General features: G+C 39.4%; 1 protein-coding gene across 1 annotated transcript in view; it reads left to right on the top strand.

The window, feature by feature from the left end:
• The first annotated feature begins 7,991 nt into the window (after positions 1 to 7,991).
• The window catches only part of LOC102461967 (protein eyes shut homolog), a 190,456-nt gene continuing 175,395 nt past the window's right edge, over positions 7,992 to 23,052 (top strand). Inside the window, exons 1-2 of the mRNA XM_014577321.3 lie at positions 7,992 to 10,193; positions 12,850 to 12,963. Coding sequence (XP_014432807.3) covers positions 9,440 to 10,193; positions 12,850 to 12,963 — 868 coding nt within the window. The 5' untranslated portion in view covers positions 7,992 to 9,439. The remainder of the gene's footprint in view (positions 10,194 to 12,849; positions 12,964 to 23,052) is intronic.

Below are 23,052 nucleotides of genomic sequence, written 5' to 3'. Positions count from 1 at the left end.
TCACAACTGACATTATTGTCACACTTTTTGATACTCCCAGTAGGAAGGCAAAATACAGTTGGGTATGGAAACTGAATTAACATCCTCCTTTAGAGATTGTCTTTCTAGAGCAGGGTTGTTTGGAGCACATGAGGAGAACTATGTGAAGATACTTGAATTGTTTCTGTCCATTCTGTAGAGCCATAACCATTAAAAACAGTGGCAAAAATACAACAGTACTTTTATTCACTGAGAAAAATAAATAACTATTGTGTCAGATGCCACTGTGTAGCAAATACTGGTAATACATGTAGTTGCTCTTCCTATTGCAAGCCCTTTCCAGGTTTTGTGAGAAAACAGGGGAGTCTTCGTGGTCATCAACTTCCACAGGTACTCAATTTTCATTAAAAAAGAAAAAGAATGTGTGTGTGTGTGTGTGTGTGTGTGTGTGTGTGTGTGTGTGTGTGCATTCATCCCTAATCATGATGGAAGTCTAAATATATTTTAATGTTCTGTGCTTTAGATGCTGCATATGTGTTTGCTCTTTTATGGAAGCAATAGATCTTTGCAGGGGAGGGAACAGAGTTGTTTAATCTTTATTTTAAAAATCATATAGATTATGTGTTTTATTTTTTCTAATAATTAAAGGTAGAGGATTTTTAAAATAAAATGAGTTTAATATATGTAATGTAATAGTTTTCTGATTCAAACATAAATGGAATTTGCTTCCATAAATGCATGGATGTGACTGCTAAACTTTTATACATAAATTGCATTTCAAGGTAGCAATAAAATACTCTAGAGTCTAGACAATATATTCCAGGCAACTATTACATTTTCAGGGTGGTAAAAGACATTGAGCCTTTGGTCTCATGCCTCATTATATTTCTTAAAGTTTAATATAATGCATTTCACAAAGTGGGCCTGAAATGCCTTACAATTTACACTAAATACCATTATAATTTACAGTAATACTTATGGCTTCTAATATTTTTTCATTGCTCAGTTTTAAGATATATGCTAGTTCATCCAAGTCATCCTGTACTATATTTGTGATAAGGATATGCTTTTCAATTTTTAATATAAAAATTACATTCTATTTCATATGTCAACTCCAAAAGCAAAACGCTTCATTGGCTAATAGAATGTCAAGAAACAAGAAACCATGTTAGATGTTCCATTGACTGGAAAACAAAACTAATGTATTATATATGTAGTGACTGGATTTGGCAAAAAATGCCTTTGCTCTTCAGAAGACTATCCTCCTTTGCTGTTGGTCTTTGTTTATATAGCTCTGATTGGGCAGAGTTACATTAAATACAATATGGAAGTTAATTAAAAAAATAGTACAAAATGTGATGGTATTTCACCTCAGATTTAACAACTACAAATATCTGTGGAACAAACTGAGAGGGATCATCCAAATTTCAGATATTAAATTTAAAGGAGCATCTTAAAAAGACATAGTCTTTGGCCCTTAACCGAGAAGATATTTAAACACGTCTAATTACACAAGTAATCTCTGTTTTCAACCTGAATTATTTCCATGGGACTACTCACATGCTTAAATAATAGTCACATGCTAAATCAGGATCTTCCATCTCTTTTAGACAAAAAATAAAATAAAAATAAAAGTTAAATTTGCTTCTTTACCCAGAGAAAAAAATGTTTCTTTTACTAGCATCTAGACAATGAATTTAAAAAAATCTCAGTAGGAACAGTGGTTTGTCAGATAGTCAGACTTTTTTAAACAAATTAAAAATATATTTTCAGAGTTTACTAGTTTTAACAATTATTGAGATGTGTGGATTAGTAGACAAAAATTTAGAAAAACAGAAATTAAAACAAAAATTAAAATTATTGATTTATGTACAAGTGTTATTTTTCACACTGTCAAATTTTAACCAACATTTAAAATATTATTTGCTTTTACCTATAACAACATGGAGATAACTCATATTAAAGATTAAGTATTTTTTTGTAGTATCTATGAAACAAACTTTGTGATGATTAGATGAGGAGCTAGGATTTACTACAAATTCTTTCCTCACTAATAAATAGATTTTTATCGGGAATTTGTACACTCAAACAACATTATAGTCAACTGAAAACTCGTTGCCAAAACTCAGTAACTGATATCTCTGTAATATAGTGCCAAGAGCTATGCTACTTTCATCATTCTTTACTTTTGGATTTATGTTTCTCTTTAATTCATTGCAGCCCTGATTCAAAGCCCATTCAAGTCAATGGAAGATTCCCATGGCTTTCAGTGGTCTTAGACTCAGATTGTAAATGAATATCTGATCAGTTTTGTGATGGGCTATGTAGCTATTCTAGTATTTTGAACATTTATAATATAAATTAATTTGTTACAAATGCCAAGATCAATACTCATTCTTAATTAGTCTAACTTATATCAAAACATTTCTCCGGGCTACAAGAGAAATATGTATATGCTACTTAAAATCTGTTGAGTTAAAAATATGACAGGATAGTAAGTAAGAAATAAGCAAATATTAAATTATCTTCACATGGTTCTTATACACAAGGTAAAGAAAATAATATTTTTAATAGTTGCCATTTTTGGCCTAAGTGCAAATGTACAGGCTGAAATATAATCCTTATACATTTGTATTGCAGGTGAAATCAGAGAAAACTACACATGTGATTTTTTTTCTAGGAGTTTGAAAGACACGGTATCTTATTAATAAATCACAACTTATTTACATTAAGTACAACAAACTGTTTTTAGATCACTTGCATGTTTAACATGAAAGATAAAGTAAAATAAGAAATAGAAGGCAAATCTAAGGTGCATTCCTGAGTATTGTTTAATAATACACTGTGTTTCCAAAGGGAATAATAAAATCAGCCAGGATAGGTGATACTATTTGGACTACAGAGGAAATATATTATCATAAATGGCAGAAAAGCATTTATGAGAGAATTCAGCAGCAGACCCTGTGATTAGTTATGAGAATAAAACTCACTTGATTTGGGACCCACATATTTATCCCAACATTGTGCATGTTAAGTAATTAATGTAAAGTTTTCTTCTTCCTTACACTACAGCCTGTATTACTGCTCTGAGATCGATCATAGGTGGTCGATTTAGTGGGTCTAGTTAAGATCCTCCAAATTGACTGTAGATCACTCTCCCATCAACCCTATTTCTCTACTTCAGATGAGAAGAGTAAGGAAACTCAACAGAAAAGTTTCTTCCATTGACCCCAACAGTAGAGTCCATGATAACTTAAGGTACATCAACTCTAGCTACATTATGCTCATAGCTGGAGTTGCATAGCTTAAGTCTACTTTTTGTTGTAGTGTAAATGTAGCCTTAATGTTCTCATTTTTATTTAGATTCTTGTAATTTTTGAGCTGCCCATATTGGTTTTCATTGCATGCATGTATAAATCTTTTAAGAATTTTCACTATTAAATAGTGACTTTAAGAATTTTGTAGCGGATATATTGAAATAAGTACATAACTTAATTTTTACTTTAAATGATGAAAGCAAAGTTAGTATGATGTGGTAAACTGAGCTCTGATCTATGCCAAAGTTAAATATACTGTTTCCTCCCTCCAGGTACCATTAATAAGGCACACTGATTAAAGAAATGTAACAGAAGCAACCATTCCATAAAGTCTCAAAGCATATCAGTGCCCTTTACCATCATCTGTAACTGTGTTCATCAGTCTCATCCAATTGTCTTATGAATATGCTACAACCGTTAAAAGAGCTTGGGATTGACTGTCCTCTGCCTTGCATCTTGTGTAGTTAATTACCCCCCTGTGCAAAATGCTAATGTGACATTTCATATTTATTTTGCACAGTAGCAAAGTTGTTGACTGTCATCCCTTTTGAAAACTAGAGAGTAATACAAGGGGAACTGGTAGTGACGCCTATGTTTGAGTTGCCTAAAAAGTATCATTATAAATTATTCTTATAACATCTCCAGTATTTGAAGAAAGCCTTTGTAATTAGGGAGAAAGAAAGCCTTGGAGTCAGAGAATTTCATTTTCTTTCGCCTGTGAAGTTCTGTTTCAGTTTGGCTTAGAGATAAACTCTGAAATTTACCATTTTTCTTCTGCAGCTTGCACTGTTGGCATGCCTAAACACTGAACATCAGTATTCTAATCTAGATTTGAACTTGCATTGCAACTGCTGCAGCAGCAGAGGCTGAACTTAGAGCACTAGAAAGGGGAGCTATCCAGAGAGCAGGAAAAATATTACTGAGCTGCCCCCCTCCCCAATATTATTGGACAAGCATATAGACTCAGTTGCTCATTTTCCCCTCTGCATGAGTCACACTGGGCAGCACCTTCTCCCTCCACATCTCTTGGGTTGAAGGGAGAAAGAGAGTCAGGCCAAGCTCTGTTCTATCAGCCATGCTTCAGAGTTAGCAAATATTCCCAAAAGTTCATTTTTCTTCTAGGATAAAAGCAATCTCCTGTGCCAACATAGCTCAAGCTGTGCTTTGGCTATGAAAGTTCAACCCATACCAATGATATCTGAGGGAGATATTGTTATATTTCACCTCAGATCATTTATTTTAAAATTTTCCTAAAAAAATAGAAAATTGTATTTAAAAATGCCTATTAAAATAGTCTGTGATAATGTAACTAAATGGATGTATCATAACGTTATCATAATACAAGGGCTGAAAATTAAGATTTCACAGACAACCTAAATTCTGACATTTACCAGCTTTTGAGAGCCTCAATAAAGTTCTTTGAGCATAGAGTTTGGGGGGGGGGGGGGGAGGGTTATGTAGTATAAATAAAGTAAGAATGGTACCATTTTTTTTCTTTCTTTTGGCAGAGCCTAATGAATTGTGGAGTAGTTTAGTTTCCAATAACATCTTTTGATTATCCCAGTTTTTTATATTTAATTTAGTTTTTTTGTCATTTTTTATTTTAATCATAAAGAAGCCAGATAATTCCCTATAGTCCCAGATTAGTAGCAGCCAGATTAGTAGCAACCCTAAAATTGTTCCCTGCAACAAACAGGAAAGTGATATTTTTTCTCTTGAGTCCATGAGCTGGCAAGGGGATGGAGGCTAAGTCTGAGAGCTGTGAGGATGTGGGGAGACAAAGAATGGCTGGCAAAGAAAGCAAATGAGAGAAGTTGGATTTTGGGCAGAGTAGCCAACATCAGGTAAGGAACTTAGGGTATGTCTACACTACAAAGTTAATTCGAACTAGCGGAGCGCTTAGTTCGAACTAGGTAAACCTCATTGTACGAGGACTAAGCGTAGTTCGAACTTACTAGTTTGAATTAAGGGGTGTGTAGCCCCTTAATTCGAACTAGTGGGAGGCTAGCCCTCCCCAGCTTTCCCTGGTGGCCACTCTGGCCAACACCAGGGAAACTCTATTGCCCCCCTCCCGGACCCAGACCTCTTAAAGGGGCAAGTGCTAGCTACGGTGCCCGTGCCAGGTGCAAGCCTGCCAGCACCCAGCCAGCAGACCCTGCACCTGGCACGGCTCGAGCCAGCCACCCGATGCCCCCCAGCCCTCCCCCTCTTCCCGGGACCAGGCTGGCGGCTCCCGGGAGCTTGCCCAGGACAACAAGAGGCGAGCACCCGCCTGGTCCAGTGCAGATATCATGGACCTCGTCAACGACCTCCGCACTAGGCACAGGAAAGTGGCCGTCTAGGGCAGGAGAGCTGCCAGCCTGGCCACCCAGGAGCAGGTGTGCATGAAAATCAAGGTGGTCCACTGAGACGCCTGACCCTGAGCCCTGATCTTAGAATGGCCGTACTGGGTCAGACCAAAGGTCCATCTAGCCCAGTAGCCTGTCTGCCGACAGCGGCCAACCCTGGGGACCCTGGAGGGGATAGACCGAAGACAGTGACCAAGCCATTTGTCTCGTGCCATCCCTCTCCAGCCTTCCACAAACTTAGGGCAGGGACACCATTCCTACCCCCTGGCTAATACCACTCCATGGACCCAACCTCCCTCACTTTATCTCACTTCTCTTTAAACTCTGTTCTAGTTCTAGCCTTCACAGCCTCCTGCAGCAAGGAGTTCCACAGGTTGACTCTTTGCTTTGTGAAGAAGAACTTTCTGTTATTAGTTTGAAGCCTGCTACCCATTCCTTTCCTTTGGTGTCCTCTAGTCCTTCTATTATGGGAACTAATGAAGAACTTTTCTGTATGCATCCTCTCCACCCCATTCATGCTTTTATAGGCCTCTATCCTATCCCCCCTCAGTCTCCTCTTTTCTAAGCTGAAAAGTCCCAGTCTCTTTAGCCTCTCTTCATATGGGACCTGTTCCAAACCTCTGATCATTGTAGTTGCCCTCCCCTCTCCCAGCCTCTCTCTTCCCCTCTCCCACCTCCTTTTCCCAGTCTCCCCCAGTTTTGTTCAATAAAGACAGATTCCATTTTGGAAGACACGTTATCTTTATTTTGTACATCAAGAAGAGGGGCTAGGGAAGGGTAAGTGGAAGGAGGTGAGGGAGGAATGGGGTATGAGCCCCCGATGGGGAGGACTGGGCTGGCTCTGCGGGCTTCTGGGGGTGGAACCTCTCCTGCAGCCCCCCAATTGCCCCCTCTCCCCAGATGGCAGCCTGCGGCAAGTGCAGCCGGTCTGATGGACGAGTGCTGTGATGTGCCCAGTGTGGGTACTCTGGGCAATCCAAGCCAGGACTGCTTTGCAAGTCGGGCACCCATGAGAACTGTCTGTCTGGGGTGGGGGTCGGATCCCTTTAAGCAAAGCCCTCGGCTAGCCTGAGACAGCAGCTCCACGCTCTAAGTCCTCATCTGATGCCCTGCCGGCACTTCTTCCGGCCATCCTTAACCCTGGTTCAGGGTCCACTTAATGTAGAGATGCTAGTTCAAATTAGCAAAACGCTAATTCGAACTAGTTTTTTAGTCTGGATGCGTTAGTTCAAATTAGCTTAGTTCGAATTAACTAATTCGAACTAAATTCGAATTAGCACTGTAGTGTAGACATACCCTTAGTGACTAGGAGATAAGGACTGGCTGGACAAGGAGTCTGGGAGGCATTCCGGGATAAAGAGCCTTGGGAGCAAGATTGGATATGCAGGAGACTGAGATTTGGACAAGGAACCAATAGTTAGCATGTACAATTTTACACCTAAATTCAGAGGCTGGAGTCCTACAGACAAGTTTCCTTCAATACACAACTCAGATTCATCCCCAGAGTAGGTTCATCTTGTGTACTAAGGCAAGATTCCTGTGAGGAAAAAAACCAATAAGGCTGTGTCTACATTGGCACCCTTTTCCGGAAAAGGGATGCTAATGAGACCAATCGGAATTGCAAATGCTACAGGGGATTTAAATATCCCCCACGGCATTTGCATGAACATGTCTGCTGCTTTTTTCCGGCTTGGGGCTTTGCCGGAGAAAAGCGCCAGTCTAGATGGGATCTTTCAGAAAATAAAGCCTTTTCCGGAAGATCCCTTATTCCTCTTAAAATCAGGAATAAGGGATCTTCCGGAAAAGGCTTTATTTTCCAAAAGATCCCGTCTAGACTGGCACTTTTCTCCAGCAAAGCCCCAAGCTGGAAAAAAGCGGCAGCCATGTTCATGGAAATGCTGCGGGGGATATTCAAATCCCCCGCAGCATTTGCAATTCCGACTGGTCTCATTAGCATCCCTTTTCCAGAAAAGGGTGCCAATGTAGACACAGCCCAACAGTATATGATCATATAATTCATAGGCAGCTAATTTAGAACAGCACAGGAATCTTACTTCTAACATTTCCTAACTTTTATGTGCTATACTTCGCAACCTTAATATTCCTTTTACATAATGTTTTAGATGGAATACTTCATCCATTGAAATATATACCAACAAAAGCATAAGGAACTGTTTGTCATTCTCCGTGCAGTAAAAATGAAAGGCAATGATTGCAAATGACAAAATGGAAATGTTAATATTTCTTTTTATTAAAATACTTTTTCTGTAAAACATGGCCTCTAATTTACCATACATTTCCACTGAATGCAACTATTTCAGAGTCTGAAAGAAATTTACTGGGGAAGTAAAACACCAAAAGGAAAAAAAACTTTTTAAAATACAAATTAACCTGCTAACACAATGTTTCTCAAACTGTGCTCCTTGGAGCCCCAAGGCTCCGCGAGATATCTCCAGGGGCTCCACGAGGTTGACAAACTGGAAAGATCGATAGCTACAACACACACAATCAGTGGAAAGCTGGGGCTCCGCATAAGTACAACATATACAATCAGTGGACTGTTGGGGCTCCACATAAGTACAACACATACAATCAGTAGACTGCTGGGGCTCCGGAGCCCAAAAAGTTTGAGAACCACTGTGCTAACACATACTAAAAGTTTGTGGCAATTTAAAAATGTGCATCACATCATTTTACTGCGTTTGAAGTTGATTTGATTGTGGAGGGCTGGAACAAAGCCCACTACCTACTCTATATATGTGGTGGTTTTAGCCTCAGTTCAGGAAAACCCTTAACCATATATTTAGGTGTCATTTATTTCAATGAGCTGTAAGATCTTGCTGAAAGTTTGAGACCTGCTTAATAGCCTTAATGAAAAGGGAGAGTCATGCTAAGAGTGAAGCACCTTGTCATGTGCACTGCTAATATGAGGTTGTAATTTAGACCTGCAACATTTTAGAGTATTTTAGAAAATGTATACAAGATCCTTACATTGTTTTATGGTTTAAAGTGGAGACTGATTTTACATAGAATATGTGGATCACCTTCTAATCATTTAATCTCTTTGTACCACATCTCTCTCTCTCTCTCTCTCTCACACACACACACGCACACACACACACATATATATATATAGGTCCTAAGACCAAATTGTCCCATTATGAATGCATATACCTCTATAGGTCGCACCTCTATAAACTACAACTCTCTACTCCAGCAACATCCATGGCCCTTCTGGGCCATGGATGTTCCAGGATCAGAGAGTCCCAGTGCACTGCAGCAGTGGAGGGTCAGGAACTCAGTACTATGCAGGGTGGGGTGACGAGGGGCCCACTGAAGGAGATGGGAGTTGGCACATGGCTCAGCAGGTGAGGAGAGGGAGTCTATGAGCTCGTATGAGGCTCAGCTGGGCTGTGGGGAGAGTCAGGAAGCCCAGGGCAAGAGGTGAGGGGGGCAGAGTATACGGGGCTGGCAATAGGTGGGCCAAAAATTACTTCCGCTGGTCTGTGCAAAAATCCCTCATGGAGGACCAATCAGGTCCTGAGGCTGTTCGATCCGGGAGATCCAACCTGTAGTACTGAATGTATCAATTGCTTACTGGGTACAGTGATATTTTGCTATACTTTCTCTGAAAACAGATATTATATTCTTTCTCTATTTCGTATTCCTAAAGGTTATTTTTACAACAATCAAGAAAATGCAGACACCTCCCAGTGAATAAGAGACTCAAACTTCCGAAACTTTATTCAATGCCTATGCAATTGTGAAAGAATTCAAATTTGCCAGCTGAAAAAAATGACTGTAAAATCAATCATTCTTGTAATGGTATATCTTCAAACATACCCTGCAAATGGACAGAAGATATGTGAAAGGCCAATGAGTGTGGAATGGCACACACAACCAGAACAACACATTGTGAAATGGACTCTGATGAACAATATATGTTCAAACTTCTACACAGAGTGCTGGAATATAAATACCAATAACGAAAGGAATATGCTAGAACAGAAGGCTTTGAATGTCCCTCAAATATGCCCATTGCAGCTTCAGTTGGGTGATAGTCTGTTCATATCTTCAGAGGAAACTTTTGAGTTACATAGGATAAATTTGGGGTATGTTTCCCTGGAAGAATTTATTAGGTGCCCTACAAAAGGCTTTCTTCAAGAGCAGTTGATTTTTGGTAGCAGGTTAAGAGGGATGCACCAAGTTGATCTTCAGTGGCTCAAAGCTGGAACTCATTATTTTGCAGAAATTCAGACCAAAGGACCACTGTTATGCAACCTGGGCCTTCGGCTTAATGTAACAGTAAAGCAGCAGTTTTGCCAACAATCTTCAAATGCACCTTTTTGCTCCAGACATGGCAGATGCTTAAGCAATATATGGGAAGAGGCATATAACTGCCGCTGTTCTCAACAGTATTTGGGGAGATTCTGTCAGGAGTTCGACGCATGCTCCAGTAAACCCTGTCGCAACAATGCCGCCTGTATTGACACAAGAGAAGGACTTATTGGAGATTCCTACAAATGTGTCTGTCACTCACAATTTGCAGGTAATATTCCTTTTTCCCCTAAATAGATTTATACTATTTGTAGAAGAACTAATGTTCTTCTGTAAATTAAAAAAAAGAAAGAAATGTAAAAAAGTAAACTGAATAAATAATTTGCTCTGTGTAAGTGTGCTTCTGATGGCCTACTGACATGATTAAAATACACTTGAAATAATGTTTAATCATAAATTTGCACAATAATTTAGGATCACATTCTGCCTTACTTATCCTGATTAATATTTCTGAGGCAAGGTGAAATTAGCACTTTCCCACTCTTTGCATAGTTTGTCTCAGTGTCAGGAAGTATTGCAAACCGTATCCTGAAGGCTTGATCCAAAAACTTGATGATGATAAAAATGAGTTTGGAATCAGAATCCCTGAAATTATGTTTCCTCCATTTATATTTTCATTGGAGGACAAATTATACTGTACTCTGACGTGGAAAAGAAAGGGCAGGAATGAGGCAAGGCTGTGGTTCTCTTCCTGTATATCAGCCAACAGAATGTACTGGTTGTACAGAGAGAATTTAGGTGCTCTCAACGAAAGGGTATTGTTAACTGTTTTTGTTTGCTATCTGGGACTTCCAGAAAGACTGTTGAACCCTTGTTAGTGTTATGGTTCCTCAACACTCCCAAACACAATGGTGTGCCAAAAAAACCACAGCTGACCCAAATGAGTGAAAGATATGATCATAGACTATGAACTTGAATATTTGGGCTAGGTTGGCCATTGATCAGTTTTATGGTTATATTATCCCCATGCAATAGTTCTAGAAGCAAATGCATTCACAAATAAGAGAATGCGTCCATTTACAAAGAGTGACAATGTTAAGAAAAGGTTTAATACATATTTTCCAAAGTTTAGTAAAAAATGGTGTGAAAACACAAAACACACCGGGCATGCCTGTTCCTTTTGGAAGATGCTGGTTTGATCTCTAATAAGTATAAGGCTAATTGCATAGGATGCCTTGAAAATTATCCAACTGTAAGGACCAGATTTAACTTCGATTAATGTAGATAAGGATTCCCAATGGAAATTCATTAAAGCATTATTTGAATATACTGTTAGGTATGCTTAACATGTTAGGCATTTAGATCCTACCATCAATTTATATTGCCAGTTTAATTCTAATATTAAATAAGCTGTATGGAAAGGAGGAGCACAAAGATTAAAACATCAGATATTATGGCTGTGCTTACACAGGTGCAAATAGGAGGAAATGTCTCCCATAATGTTAACAAAACAGAATATTTGCTCAAGTATGAATAATATCATAGTGACAATTCAAGTGACAAGCATAATTATATGCTATTTAGACTCATATGCTGTAAAGTACAAGCAATTTATGACTAGTGCAGTAATTTCCAGTGAGTTTCATGTTAAGCTAAATTCATTCAAAAAGTGATTCCACATTCCAGTAGTTTCTAGTATTTGCAGTTTCTAAGAAGTAAACTATCTATGAACAAATAACTAAGAAACAAATAATATATATTAAATTAAAGGGTTAACAATAGCTCTGAATCAATTATATGTCTGTGTCTTAATACTTTTGCGTCTGGTACCAATGAATACAATTAACATTGCCCAATACTTCCTATTAAAACTGTTCTCAGTTGATTATAACTTTGTCAGACTAGGTCCTTAAGGGGAATTTCAAACTAAAGTATGCAACTCCAGTTATAGGCATAGTGTAGCTAGAGTCAATGTACCTTATTTTAAGTTACCACATGTAGTCTGCCAAAGTAAGTTTAAGGTCCGACACTGGGTTCCCAAAGTACAAAGGACGCCACACAGGTATCTGTCAAGCACAAGAAATTTATTTCTTCACAGCTAACAGCTGTGTCCCATAGATGGAAGAACAATATAACAAAGAAGCGGCATATCTTACATCCCTTCTGCAAGCCTGGGACCCTGGGTAGACTGCGGACAAAGTGGGAGGTTGTCTCAGTTTCTGAGGCACTGGCATCTACAGCCCATCAGTGAAGTCCAATTTGCTAGGCGCCGAGGCAGCCTTAAATACAGTTTTCCTGCCCTGTTTGGCAGTTTGGAAATTTCCAGGGCTTACTTATTAGTGCTGATGTAGAGCTTAGCTGTTAGTTACTGATCTGGTTCTGATCTGGTTCTTCTTGTTCTTCTTGTAAACAGAGTTGTTTATGCATTCTTGTCCTTTAACCTTATCTTATACTTTTACTTGCTATGCTGGCAACAATGCTTATCTTAAGTGGCGTATGTTCCCAAAGACTTGCTTTTGGCTCATCAGATATAGGGGAAAGGGAAAGGGGGGAAGGAATGCAGGCCTCACCACTCCTAAACTAACTCATACAAAGTTTTTCCACAATTGACCACTACACCACAATGTCTCCACTTTCCCACTAATTCCCCTAACTCTTCCTGATCTTCTCTAAATTGATCCCCCAGGAGATCAATCCCTGCAACACCAGTTCCCCAGTAAGGTTAGAAAAGGCCTTGGATAATTTGTCTTCACAGTGATGTATGGAAGTTGGAAACTATTTGGGCTCAAATTTGAAAATTTAATATTCTATTAAAATAGGGGCAGGTGGATATGTTTAAATTTTGTGTGTGTGTGTGTGTTTAAATTTCAGTATATAGTTGTCTCTTTACAAAAAACTATCTTACTATTGTACTATCATCTCAATAGGTAAAAACTGTTCAGAAATAATTGGACAGTGCCAGCCCCATGTCTGTTTGAATGGCAACTGCAGCAATGTTACTCCAAATACTTTTCTTTGTAAATGTAACAAAGACTTTACAGGTAAGACATTCATTTTGTTTCCTATGATGTAACAGTAATTGTAAAGCAGAAATGTACATGAAACATTGAGTTATTGTACAGTTTCCAATATGAGGTTTATGAGGAAAACCAAGTTAATTGTAATGCTCACATAAGCACATATTTCTTGTACGACTCACACCTTACAGCAAAAGGTGAAAATCAACAAAAGAAATGGCAGCAGTTTTCAATGCTTTTCATACTGTGTTCCCTTATATATATCGGTTACCCCTCCCACGTTAATAATATGCAAATAGCAGGGTGTTTCTAACCACCTGCTAATGAACCCACATACCCCTAAGTAAGGCTATCCGAATCCAGTCATGGATAATTCAGCCTTAGTTTTAACTGTCCATGACTTCTGTTTTATTAGGTTCAGTGTTTCAACTGTATGTAAGAGTGAAATAAGAAGAAAAATACCTCTAGAAATCATCAGTCTGATGATTCAGTAGTGTAGTGCCTGCAGATAACAGACAATCACATGGTCCCAATTGTTAGGGTCATTCTGACCTTACAAGCTAGAATCTAGGACCTCAAATCAAGTACTTATGGTGCTTTCATGAAAGAAGTACAAAGGGTACATCTAAAACTATGTTATTGTTATATTGACCAAAACAGTGTCTAGGAGCAGCTTGACAGAATGCCTGTCCTGACAGAATCCCACAGCAGAAGCTGTAATTGTACAAGAATAACAGAAGCAATAATAGTAAAAAGAATAGTCTTATTAGAATGAAACCATAGATACAACCATAAACTAGTACTGGACTAGCTTCAAAGTATTACTATCTATGGGCCATCAGCTTTTACAGGAAAAAATCCTTGACATCAACAAATTGCATGAACAGGACAATCAGTTATTTGATCAGGATATGCAAGTAAACAGGATAAGAAGGTGAACAAAAGACAAACATGGAGATGAATTTAAACATCAGGCTGCAAGTTTAGTAACTTAACAAGGGAGGAGGGACACTGTGTACTCCCCTTACAAATACAACTGATGTTTGATTTGGTCCACTGCAACATTAAAGATTCCTACTATATTACCAATAACTTGCAGTATGTTCTGTTCAATTTGAGTTATAGGACTCAGGTTTTTTTCTTTTACCCTTCATCTATCAAGCAGGGTAGAGAATAACAAGGAAAACTCAGGGTGTGTCTACACAACATCCTTATTTCTAAATGAGCTACGCAATTTGTGCTACTCAAATTGCATAGCTTATTTTGAGTGTACTTTAAATAACTTATTTTGTAATTTGGCACTGTCTACACAGTACCAAATTTCAAAATAACTCACTATTCCAAAATGTCCCTTACCCATCATGTAATAAGGGATACTGGAAAATTGGAATAAGCCACCCATTATTTAAAAGTTATGTTGAAATAAGGGGCTGCTTCAATAGACATGGAATAGCTATTTCAGGATACTTCCAGTATCCCAAAATAGCTCCACAGTATAGATGTTCCCTCATACTACAAATACATGAGGCTATCACTTCTCTACAAGCCATATCACAGGTTTCATTTTTATGTGTGGGAGCTGTCCCTTTTAGCCTTTATTCTCATTGGCCGCCACTTACTATGAAAACTAAAGATTCCTATATTTATCTCCTAATGCGTATTCTTCCGCCTTTAAACCTAAACTGTGTCTCCAGTTTAGAGTCATAGAATTCATGTTCTCCTAACTGTGGTTGAAACTGGAGGTAAATAGTTATGGCAGCTCTATGCAGTGACTAGCTTCTCTGGTATTTTAGTATTAGATAAAATCACATTCCTGAATTGTATCAGGCTTAAATAGGTCTGTTTGGTTTCAAGATCCAGAGGTACCTGCTTAATCTCAAATCCTACACTGTCCTATTGTGTTGAACAAGCTATTATGACATAAAGGGCACGTCTACACTGCTGGGCAAAAGGCGAATTAAGATATATAACTTCAGCAACGTCAATTGCATAGCTGAAGTCGAAATAGCTTAATTCGACTTTTGGCACTGTTTACATAGCAAGAAGTCGAAGAAAAAACATTCTTCCTTTGACTTCCCTTATTCCTCATGAAATGAGGGTTACAGAAGTCAGAGTAAGAAGTCCTCCATCTCAAAAGTATTTTGAAATAATGTCTCGCTATTTAGACGTGCACTATGTTATTTCGAAATAATGTCAGTTTTTCGACATACGTGCTGTGTAGAGATACCCAAAATGTCCAAATTCTAAATGTAGGCTACTGCCACACATCCCTCCCCAAATGTAATGAAAACATGTTAATGAACCACATGGATGAAAAAGCAGCCCCTTACTTTCCATCTCTCTCAAACCACTCGTCTCCCCCACACATCCTCATCCAGTAGCATAACCCTTGCTGGCACAATGTTCCATTAGATTTTGAACTGACCTGCATTTACCTTTACTGCACAAACACACACACACACAAACTCATAGCCAGCTTCAGGAAATTGCTCCATTTCTACTTCAATTGACAGAAATATAAGTTTGACCAATTTCTTTTAAGGGAACAGTTCCAATATGTATATGGGAAGACTCTTTCATTTCAAAAGGTGTTGGTCTCTCAGAGGAAAAAAATTAAAACTGCCTGCATCCATTAACCTTCAATGGAAGGGGGAAAAAAATCAAGGTCACATTTTCATATTTGAGGACAACTCAGAGGTATCCATGCTCTTGGATACTTATCTGAATGAAAAACTGCCAGTGAACCTTTTGAATTTCACCCATCACTAGTTTCAATTCAAGTATATCTTACTATATTTATTCAGTAACTTAAGGGTGAGTATATTTTTGCTAAATAAATGCTGAGAAAATCCCAGAAGGATCCTTCCTGCGAGTACAGTAAAAAACCCTAAAAATGTGTATACAGCGTACTTAAGTCAGATATAAAAAACCAATGTATTTTCAAAATGTCTGATAACCTTATATGATAATGCCTCACCATAAAAGGCATGTAAACTTACGTTTAAATTTTGGCCTGTGAGAAGTCCCATTCACTTTAATGGAACTATTCACATGCTTAAAGTTAAACATAGAGGGCTCGTCTACACTGGCCCCTTTTCCGAAAGGGGCATGTTAATTTCACAGGTCGTAATAGGGAAATCCGCGGGGGATTTAAATATCCCCCGCGGCATTTAAATAAAAATGTCCGCCGCTTTTTTCCGGCTTTTATAAAAGCCGGAAAAGAGCATCTACACTGGCCCCGATCCTCCGGAAAAAAAGCCCTTTTCCGGAGGATCTTATTCCTTATTCCGGAGGATCTTATTCCTTAGAGCTTTTTTTCCGGAGGATCGGGGCCAGTGTAGACTCTCTTTTCCGGCTTTTCTAAAAGCCGGAAAAAAGCGGCGGACATTTTTATTTAAATGCCGCGGGGGATATTTAAATCCCCCGCGGATTTCCCTATTACAACCTGTGAAATTAACATGCCCCTTTCGGAAAAGGGGCCAATGTAGACGTAGCCAGAGGGTATGTCTACACTACCACCCTAATTCGAACTCTGCACCATGTGCCATTTGCATTTCTTTTTCATTTATTTAAAATTCAGTGCTTCAGCTGGAGATATAGATGAGATAATAATAGAACACAGAGCCTTTTATATTTAGGACACCTGTTCATACCTAGCTCAGGCTGGCAAGGAACTGGAAAATAATTACCATTTGTTTATTCTTTGGAAGGCTACTCAAAAACAATCGGTGGTCAGATTCCAGAAATAAGGCAATATTTCATATCTGGCTGATAAAATAATTGATTGTGAATGTTTTTAAATTTATTTAGCCTTTTTATCTAAGTATTCATTGAACAATGTATGCAGATACATTTCCATCTCTAAGGGTTATCACTTTGACTATTTGTTGTTCAGCATGCAAAGACAATGATTTCCCTTTCAAATATTTCAAGTTAGTATTTTTGAATAAATTACTCTGGTAATGGTCGAAATAAAGGACAATTTAACAAAAGGAAGAGTTGTTCTTATTTTAAAAACATCAAAGGAAAAATATTTTTTTTTGGTTAAAGTTTGGACTGAAAGTCAGGAGACGTGGATCTTTTAACAACAGCTAAATGAGTGTGTAACCCTGGGGCAAATCACAAAAATACCCCTGTCTATCTCAGGAAGTGAAGCAGGAGGGTGATCAGGTAATCAAAAGTGATGATTAACTTCTGGGAGGGCAAAGACAAAGGAAAAGTTTATTTCTACGCATACAGGAGCTGAGCCCCTCCTTCTTCTTCAAATTCCACATGTATTAATTTAGATGGAATAAATGGGCCCCAAAACATCAACATTGTTAACATGCCCTGGTCACATGATTAAACATCTGAAGAAGTGGGTTGCACCCACGAAATCTCATGATACCATCTATATGTTTTGTTAGTCTTTTAGGGTATGTCTACACTACAAAGTTAATTGGAACTAACAGACGTTAGTTCGAATTAATTTGATAGGCACTACTCTAGCGCTCCGCTAGTTTGAACTTAAATCGAACTAGCGGAGCGCTTAATTCGAACTAGGTAAACCTCATTTTACGAGGACTAACACCTAGTTCGAATTAGCTAGTTCGAATTAAGGGCTGTGTAGCCACTTAATTCGAACTAGTGGGAGGCTAGCCCTCCCCAGCTTTCCCTGGTGGCCACTCTGGGCACGACCAGGGAAACCCATCTGCCCCTCTCCCGGCCCCAAAGCCCTTAAAGGGGCACGGGCTGGCTACGGTGCCCGTGCCAGGTGCAAGCCTACCAGCACCCAGCCAGCAGACCCTGCACCTGGCATGGCACGAGCCAGCCACCTGATGCCATCCAGCCCTCCGCCTCTTCCCGGGAGCCTGCCCGGGTCCGCAAGAGGCGGGCGCCTAGCTGGTCTAGTGCGGACATCATGGACCTCATCCACGACCTCCGCACTAGGCACAGGAAAGTGGCCGTCTAGGGCAGGAGAGCTGCCAGCCTGGCCACCCAGGAGCAGGTTGGCATGAAAATCAAGGTGGTCCACTGAGACCCCCGACCCTGAGCCCTGAGCTTACAATGGCCGTACTGGGTCAGACCAAAGGTCCATCTTGCCCAGTAGCCTGTCTGCCGACAGCGGCCAACACTAGGGACCCTGGAGGGGATGGATCGAAACAATGACCAAGCCATTTGTCTCGTGCCATCCATCTCCAGCCTTCCACAAACAGACGCCAGGGACACCATTTCTACCCCCTGGCTAATACCACTCCATGGACCCAACCTCCATGACTTTATCTAACTTCTCTTTAAACTCTGTTCTAGTTCTAGCCTTCACAGCCTCCTGCAGCAAGGAGTTCCACAGGTTGACTATTTGCTTTGTGAAGAACTTTCTGTTATTAGTTTGAAGCCTGCTACCCATTCATTTCATTTGGTGTCCTCTAGTCCTTCTATTATGGGAACTAATGAAGAACTTTTCTTTATGCACCCTCTCCACACCACTCAAGCTTTTATAGACCTCTATCATATCCCTCCTCAGTCTCCTCTTTTCTAAGTCCCAGTCTCTTTAGCCTCTTTTCATATGGGACCTGTTCCAAACCTCTGATCATTTTAGCTGCCCTCCCCTCTCCCACCCTCTCTCTTCCCCTCTCCCACCTCCTTTTCCCAGTTTCCCCAAGTTCTGTTCAATAAAGAGAGTTTCTATTTTTGAACACACATGTCCTTTCTTTTGTACATCAGGAAGGGGGGTTAGGGAGGAGTAAGTGGAAGGAGGTGAGGGAGGAATGGGGTACAAGCCCCCGATGGGGAGGACTGGGGTGGCTCTGTGGGTTTTTCAGGGTGGAAGCTCTCCTGAAGCCCCTTGATTGACCCCCACTCCAGATGGCATCCTGCGGCAAGTGCAGCCGGGCTGATGGCCAAGTGCTGTGATGTGCCGATTGTGTGCAGTCAGGGCACTCCAAGCCAGGACTGTTTTGCAAGTGGGGAACCCATGAGAACTGTCTGTTCGGGGTGGGGGTTGGGTCCCTTTAAGCACAGCCCTCGGCTAGCCTGAGGCAGCAGCTCCACGTTCTAAGTCCTAATCTGATGCCCTGCCGGCACTGCTTCCAGCCATCCTTATCCTCAGTTCAGGGTCCACTCAGTCTGGACATGCTAGTTCGAATTAGCAAAACGCTAATTCGAACTAATTTTTAAGTCTAGATGCACTAGTTCGAATTAGCTTAGTTCGAATTAAGTAATTCGAATTAAGTTAGTTCGAATTAGTGCTGTAGTGTAGACATACCCTTAGGTGCTACTAGTCTATTTGTTGTTTTTTACATTTTTTCAGTGCTAATCAAGGTTTGGTATTCAGAGACATCAGCCCACTTGGTACCAGAGCAAAAACAGTGGTGGGAAACCTGAAGTCTATCAGGCTTATCAGATTGCAGGCTGCAGGATATTTTACTGACATTGACTACCCACAAACACCACCACCCTACATCTTCCTGTGGCCATGCACATTCCTGTGTATGGGAGTTGTGGCTGCTGTGCCTACAAGTGAAGGGGCTGTAGTGACATGCTGGTTGCTGCTTTCTGCAGATCCCATTGTCCAGGAATGGTGAACCGTGGTCACTGGAGGCAGTGCCTGTGGACGGTCGACATCAGCAAAATGTCTCATGGCCCACCAAGCTTCCAGTTATCCATCATTGTGTTAAAACATACAGAAAAGAAGAGACAAGATTCAAACATTTGAAATGTAAAGTACTAGAGAGATTTTCATGTTAACATTCCTTGCTTGATTTATTTTTACTTGAAGAGATATTCCAGAAGGAAGCTCCCTCTTCTCCCATAGAAATTGTATAGATTATAAACACTGTCCCTTTTAGGGAATTAGGTGAAATTAGTTGCAATAGGTTCATAGACTCATAGACTTTAAGGTCAGAAGGAACCATTATGATCATCTAGTCTGACCCCCTGCACAGTGCAGGCCACAAAATCTCACCCACCCCTCCTAGAATAATCCTCTCACCTATATCTCAGATATTGAAGCCTTCAAATACTTTGAAGACCCCAAGATGCAGAGAATCCTCCAGCTGTGATCTTTACCCCATGCTACAGAGGAAGGCGAAAAACCTCCAGGGCCTCTGTCAATCTAACCTGGAAGAAAATTCCTTCCCGACCCCAAATATGGCGATCAGCTAAACCCTGAGCATATGGGCAAGACTCATCAGCCAGACAACCAGAAAGTTCTCTATAGTAACTCCTATCATCCCTCCATTGACCTATTTCCCACTGATAATGACTGGTCAATTAGTTACCAAGATCATGTTATCTCGTCAAACCATCCCCTTCATAAACCCATCTAGTTTAATCTTGAAACCAGATAGATCTTTTGCCCCTACTATTTCCCTTAGAAGGCCGTTCCAGAACCTCACTCCTCTAATGGTTAGAAACCTTTGTCTAAGGCTGAAACAGTTATGGCTATTATTCAAGTCTAATCCCATTTCCTAGAAGACAAAGCAAGCCAAGTACACAAATAGACTTTGTTATTCTTTCATTTCCCTATGTCTACACTACCAGGTTATTTAGAAATAAGTTATTTTGAAATAATAACTCCTGAAATAACTATTTTGAAATAATCTTATTCCTCTTCACAAGCAGGATTTATTATTTTGAAATGACAACCCCATTATTTAAAAATAACAGGTAGGGTGCATATATACTGCACCCAGAGCTCAAAATAAGCTACGCAATTTGGGTTATGCAAATTGTGTAGCTTATTTCGAGTTAATTTTGAAATACTTTTTTTTTTAAATTTGGCACTGTCTACATAGTGGCAAATTTCAAAATAGAGTGCTATTCCAAAATATTCCTTACTCCTCATGGAATGATGTTTATAGGAATAGCAAGTCCTTTATATTTCAAAATAACAGGCTTGTTCAAAAGACACAGATTAGTTATTTTGAGATACTGGAAGTATCCTGAAATAGTGCCACTGTGTAAATGTATCCTTAATGTGGTTGCTTGCTTTATTTTGAGATAAGGGGAGTTATTTCGATATAAATCCCCAGTTTAGACATACCCAAAGATTGAAAAGGCAGCTTCTGACTTTGATTTTGACTCACTTGCAACTTAACTGTTGGAAAAACAAAGGCATAGCAAAAGCTCCTGTATGTCATCAGAGACCTTGCAAATTTGTACCAGCATGGTGCTGTTAAGAGCACTGCTTTCAGCTGCCTCTTTCTGGTAACAGACTCACAGGAGTTGAAAGATATATAGTCTTGATGGCATGAGCCATACTCTTACTAAACTGAGGGCTAAAGGAAAAGAATAGGAAAAAGAAAAGAAAAGAAGGAAAAGGATACACTGGTGAATGCACATGTGCATGCAAGACAAAGTTTCATATCCCAGGTGATATTAAGGATTTAGCTGGAACTGGCAATGTTATCTGTCACTCCCTCTGGCCTGACAAGGACATTTCACAAAGTTTCAATGATGCCACATTGGATCCCAGTGTCCCAGGAGATGGTGGGGGTTCAGTCATGATATAAAGCTTGCTCCTTCCCCTTCTTTAAGTTGTCACCATTATGGCAGCTTATCCCAAAAGTCTCTTGAGAGCCCCAAAAGGGACAGATAGCTCATTCCCTCACAATAATAATAATAATAATAGGAATATTTAATAAAACCTCTGATTTCTCCCATCAAACTTATTTTCATACAGCAGGATATTATAAATCTGTTATAAATCCATAGTCATTGAAGCAATACAACCATCCAACTCCATCTTCTGGCAGAGAAGTACTTTAAAACATCTTATTTCAGTTTAGTGTTGCATTGTAAGGGTATGTCTACGTTACAGGACAAGGTTGAATTAAGATATGCAACCTCAGCTATGTTAATTGCATAGCTAAAGTCAAAGTAGCTTAACTGAGCTTTTGTTCCTGTCTATACTGCAAGAAGTTGAAGGAAGAACACTCTTCCTTTGACTTCCCTTTCTCCTCATGAAAGCAGGGTTACCAGCATCGAGTGGAGTGCCCCTCTCACTTTGAATTAGCTGCCAACTAGAACACTAATTCGAACCCTGGAAGATTGACAACAGCAGCTTTGATATTCCTCTGTACTGTAGACATACCCTAACAAATACAGAGCAATATTATTTGCTTCAAGTGTTCAACTAAGATTATACATGGCTTTATTTATTGGTTATAAAATCAATAGATGCATGTTACTGAAATGTTAACATTTAAAAGTAGGTAGCTGATTTGCAAGAGGGTTTTTTTGCGGGGAGGGGGGGAGAAGGAAGTAGTTTTGAGAAGGTTTTTTTTTAAAGGAGTTGGCTTGTATTTTACAAGCACATTTCTAAAATGTATACTAAGAGCTGTTTAAAATCAGCAATTTTGGTTTTCCAAAAACGATTTCTCACTGGTTGAAAGTGAATGATAAACTTCTACCTCAGGTTCTGCAGTTATGAAAATTGAATTCATTGTATTTATGTAACACAGTCTTTCTACAGTGTATCACTTACTGATATAAAGTGCAGCATCATAATCATTCATAAAAAATTTTCATATGTACTTCCAGCTCACCAGTTGGATCAGTCCAAGGAAAGTAGTGTGACAGCAAGTCATTAACCTCTGACAGCTGCCTTGCAGTCTTAGTTAGTTCCCAGGGGGAAAATGTGCTCAGCTCCAAAGAATATTATTTTGGTTGTCATTAACTGTCACTCTCATGAGAGAGGGTAAGTCATAAATGGGCATGGTGAACAACCAGTAAAACCCAGGCATGATCTTACTGGTCAGAGGTGAGACACATTAGCAGAGTAATGTGGGAAAATTTGTACTGGTACAGTCACAATTGTTTCTGTACTACTGACAACCAAACAACTTCAGTTTCTACTGGTGTCAGACTGATGATGTCTTTCATGATTGCTACATTTAAAAACCTAAAGCACTAATTAAAGAAAACCTTTCATTCAGGCTGTGAGCAACATTAGTCACGAGAAACAGTCTTGTTAATATTCATCTTGATATCAAATGCCTTTTCCTGTCAGCTTTCTAAATATAAGTGTTCTGAAACCATATCATTACTGCAAGTGTGCATGAATTAATTATTTGATTTTTTTAATTATATAGAAAGTATGCATATTTAATAGAATTTTTGGACTATCATCTA

This window comes from Pelodiscus sinensis, chromosome 3 (assembly GCF_049634645.1).
Source record: "Pelodiscus sinensis isolate JC-2024 chromosome 3, ASM4963464v1, whole genome shotgun sequence".
Taxonomy (NCBI): Eukaryota; Metazoa; Chordata; order Testudines; family Trionychidae; genus Pelodiscus; species Pelodiscus sinensis.
This window is presented reverse-complemented; position numbering and strand designations above follow the sequence as displayed.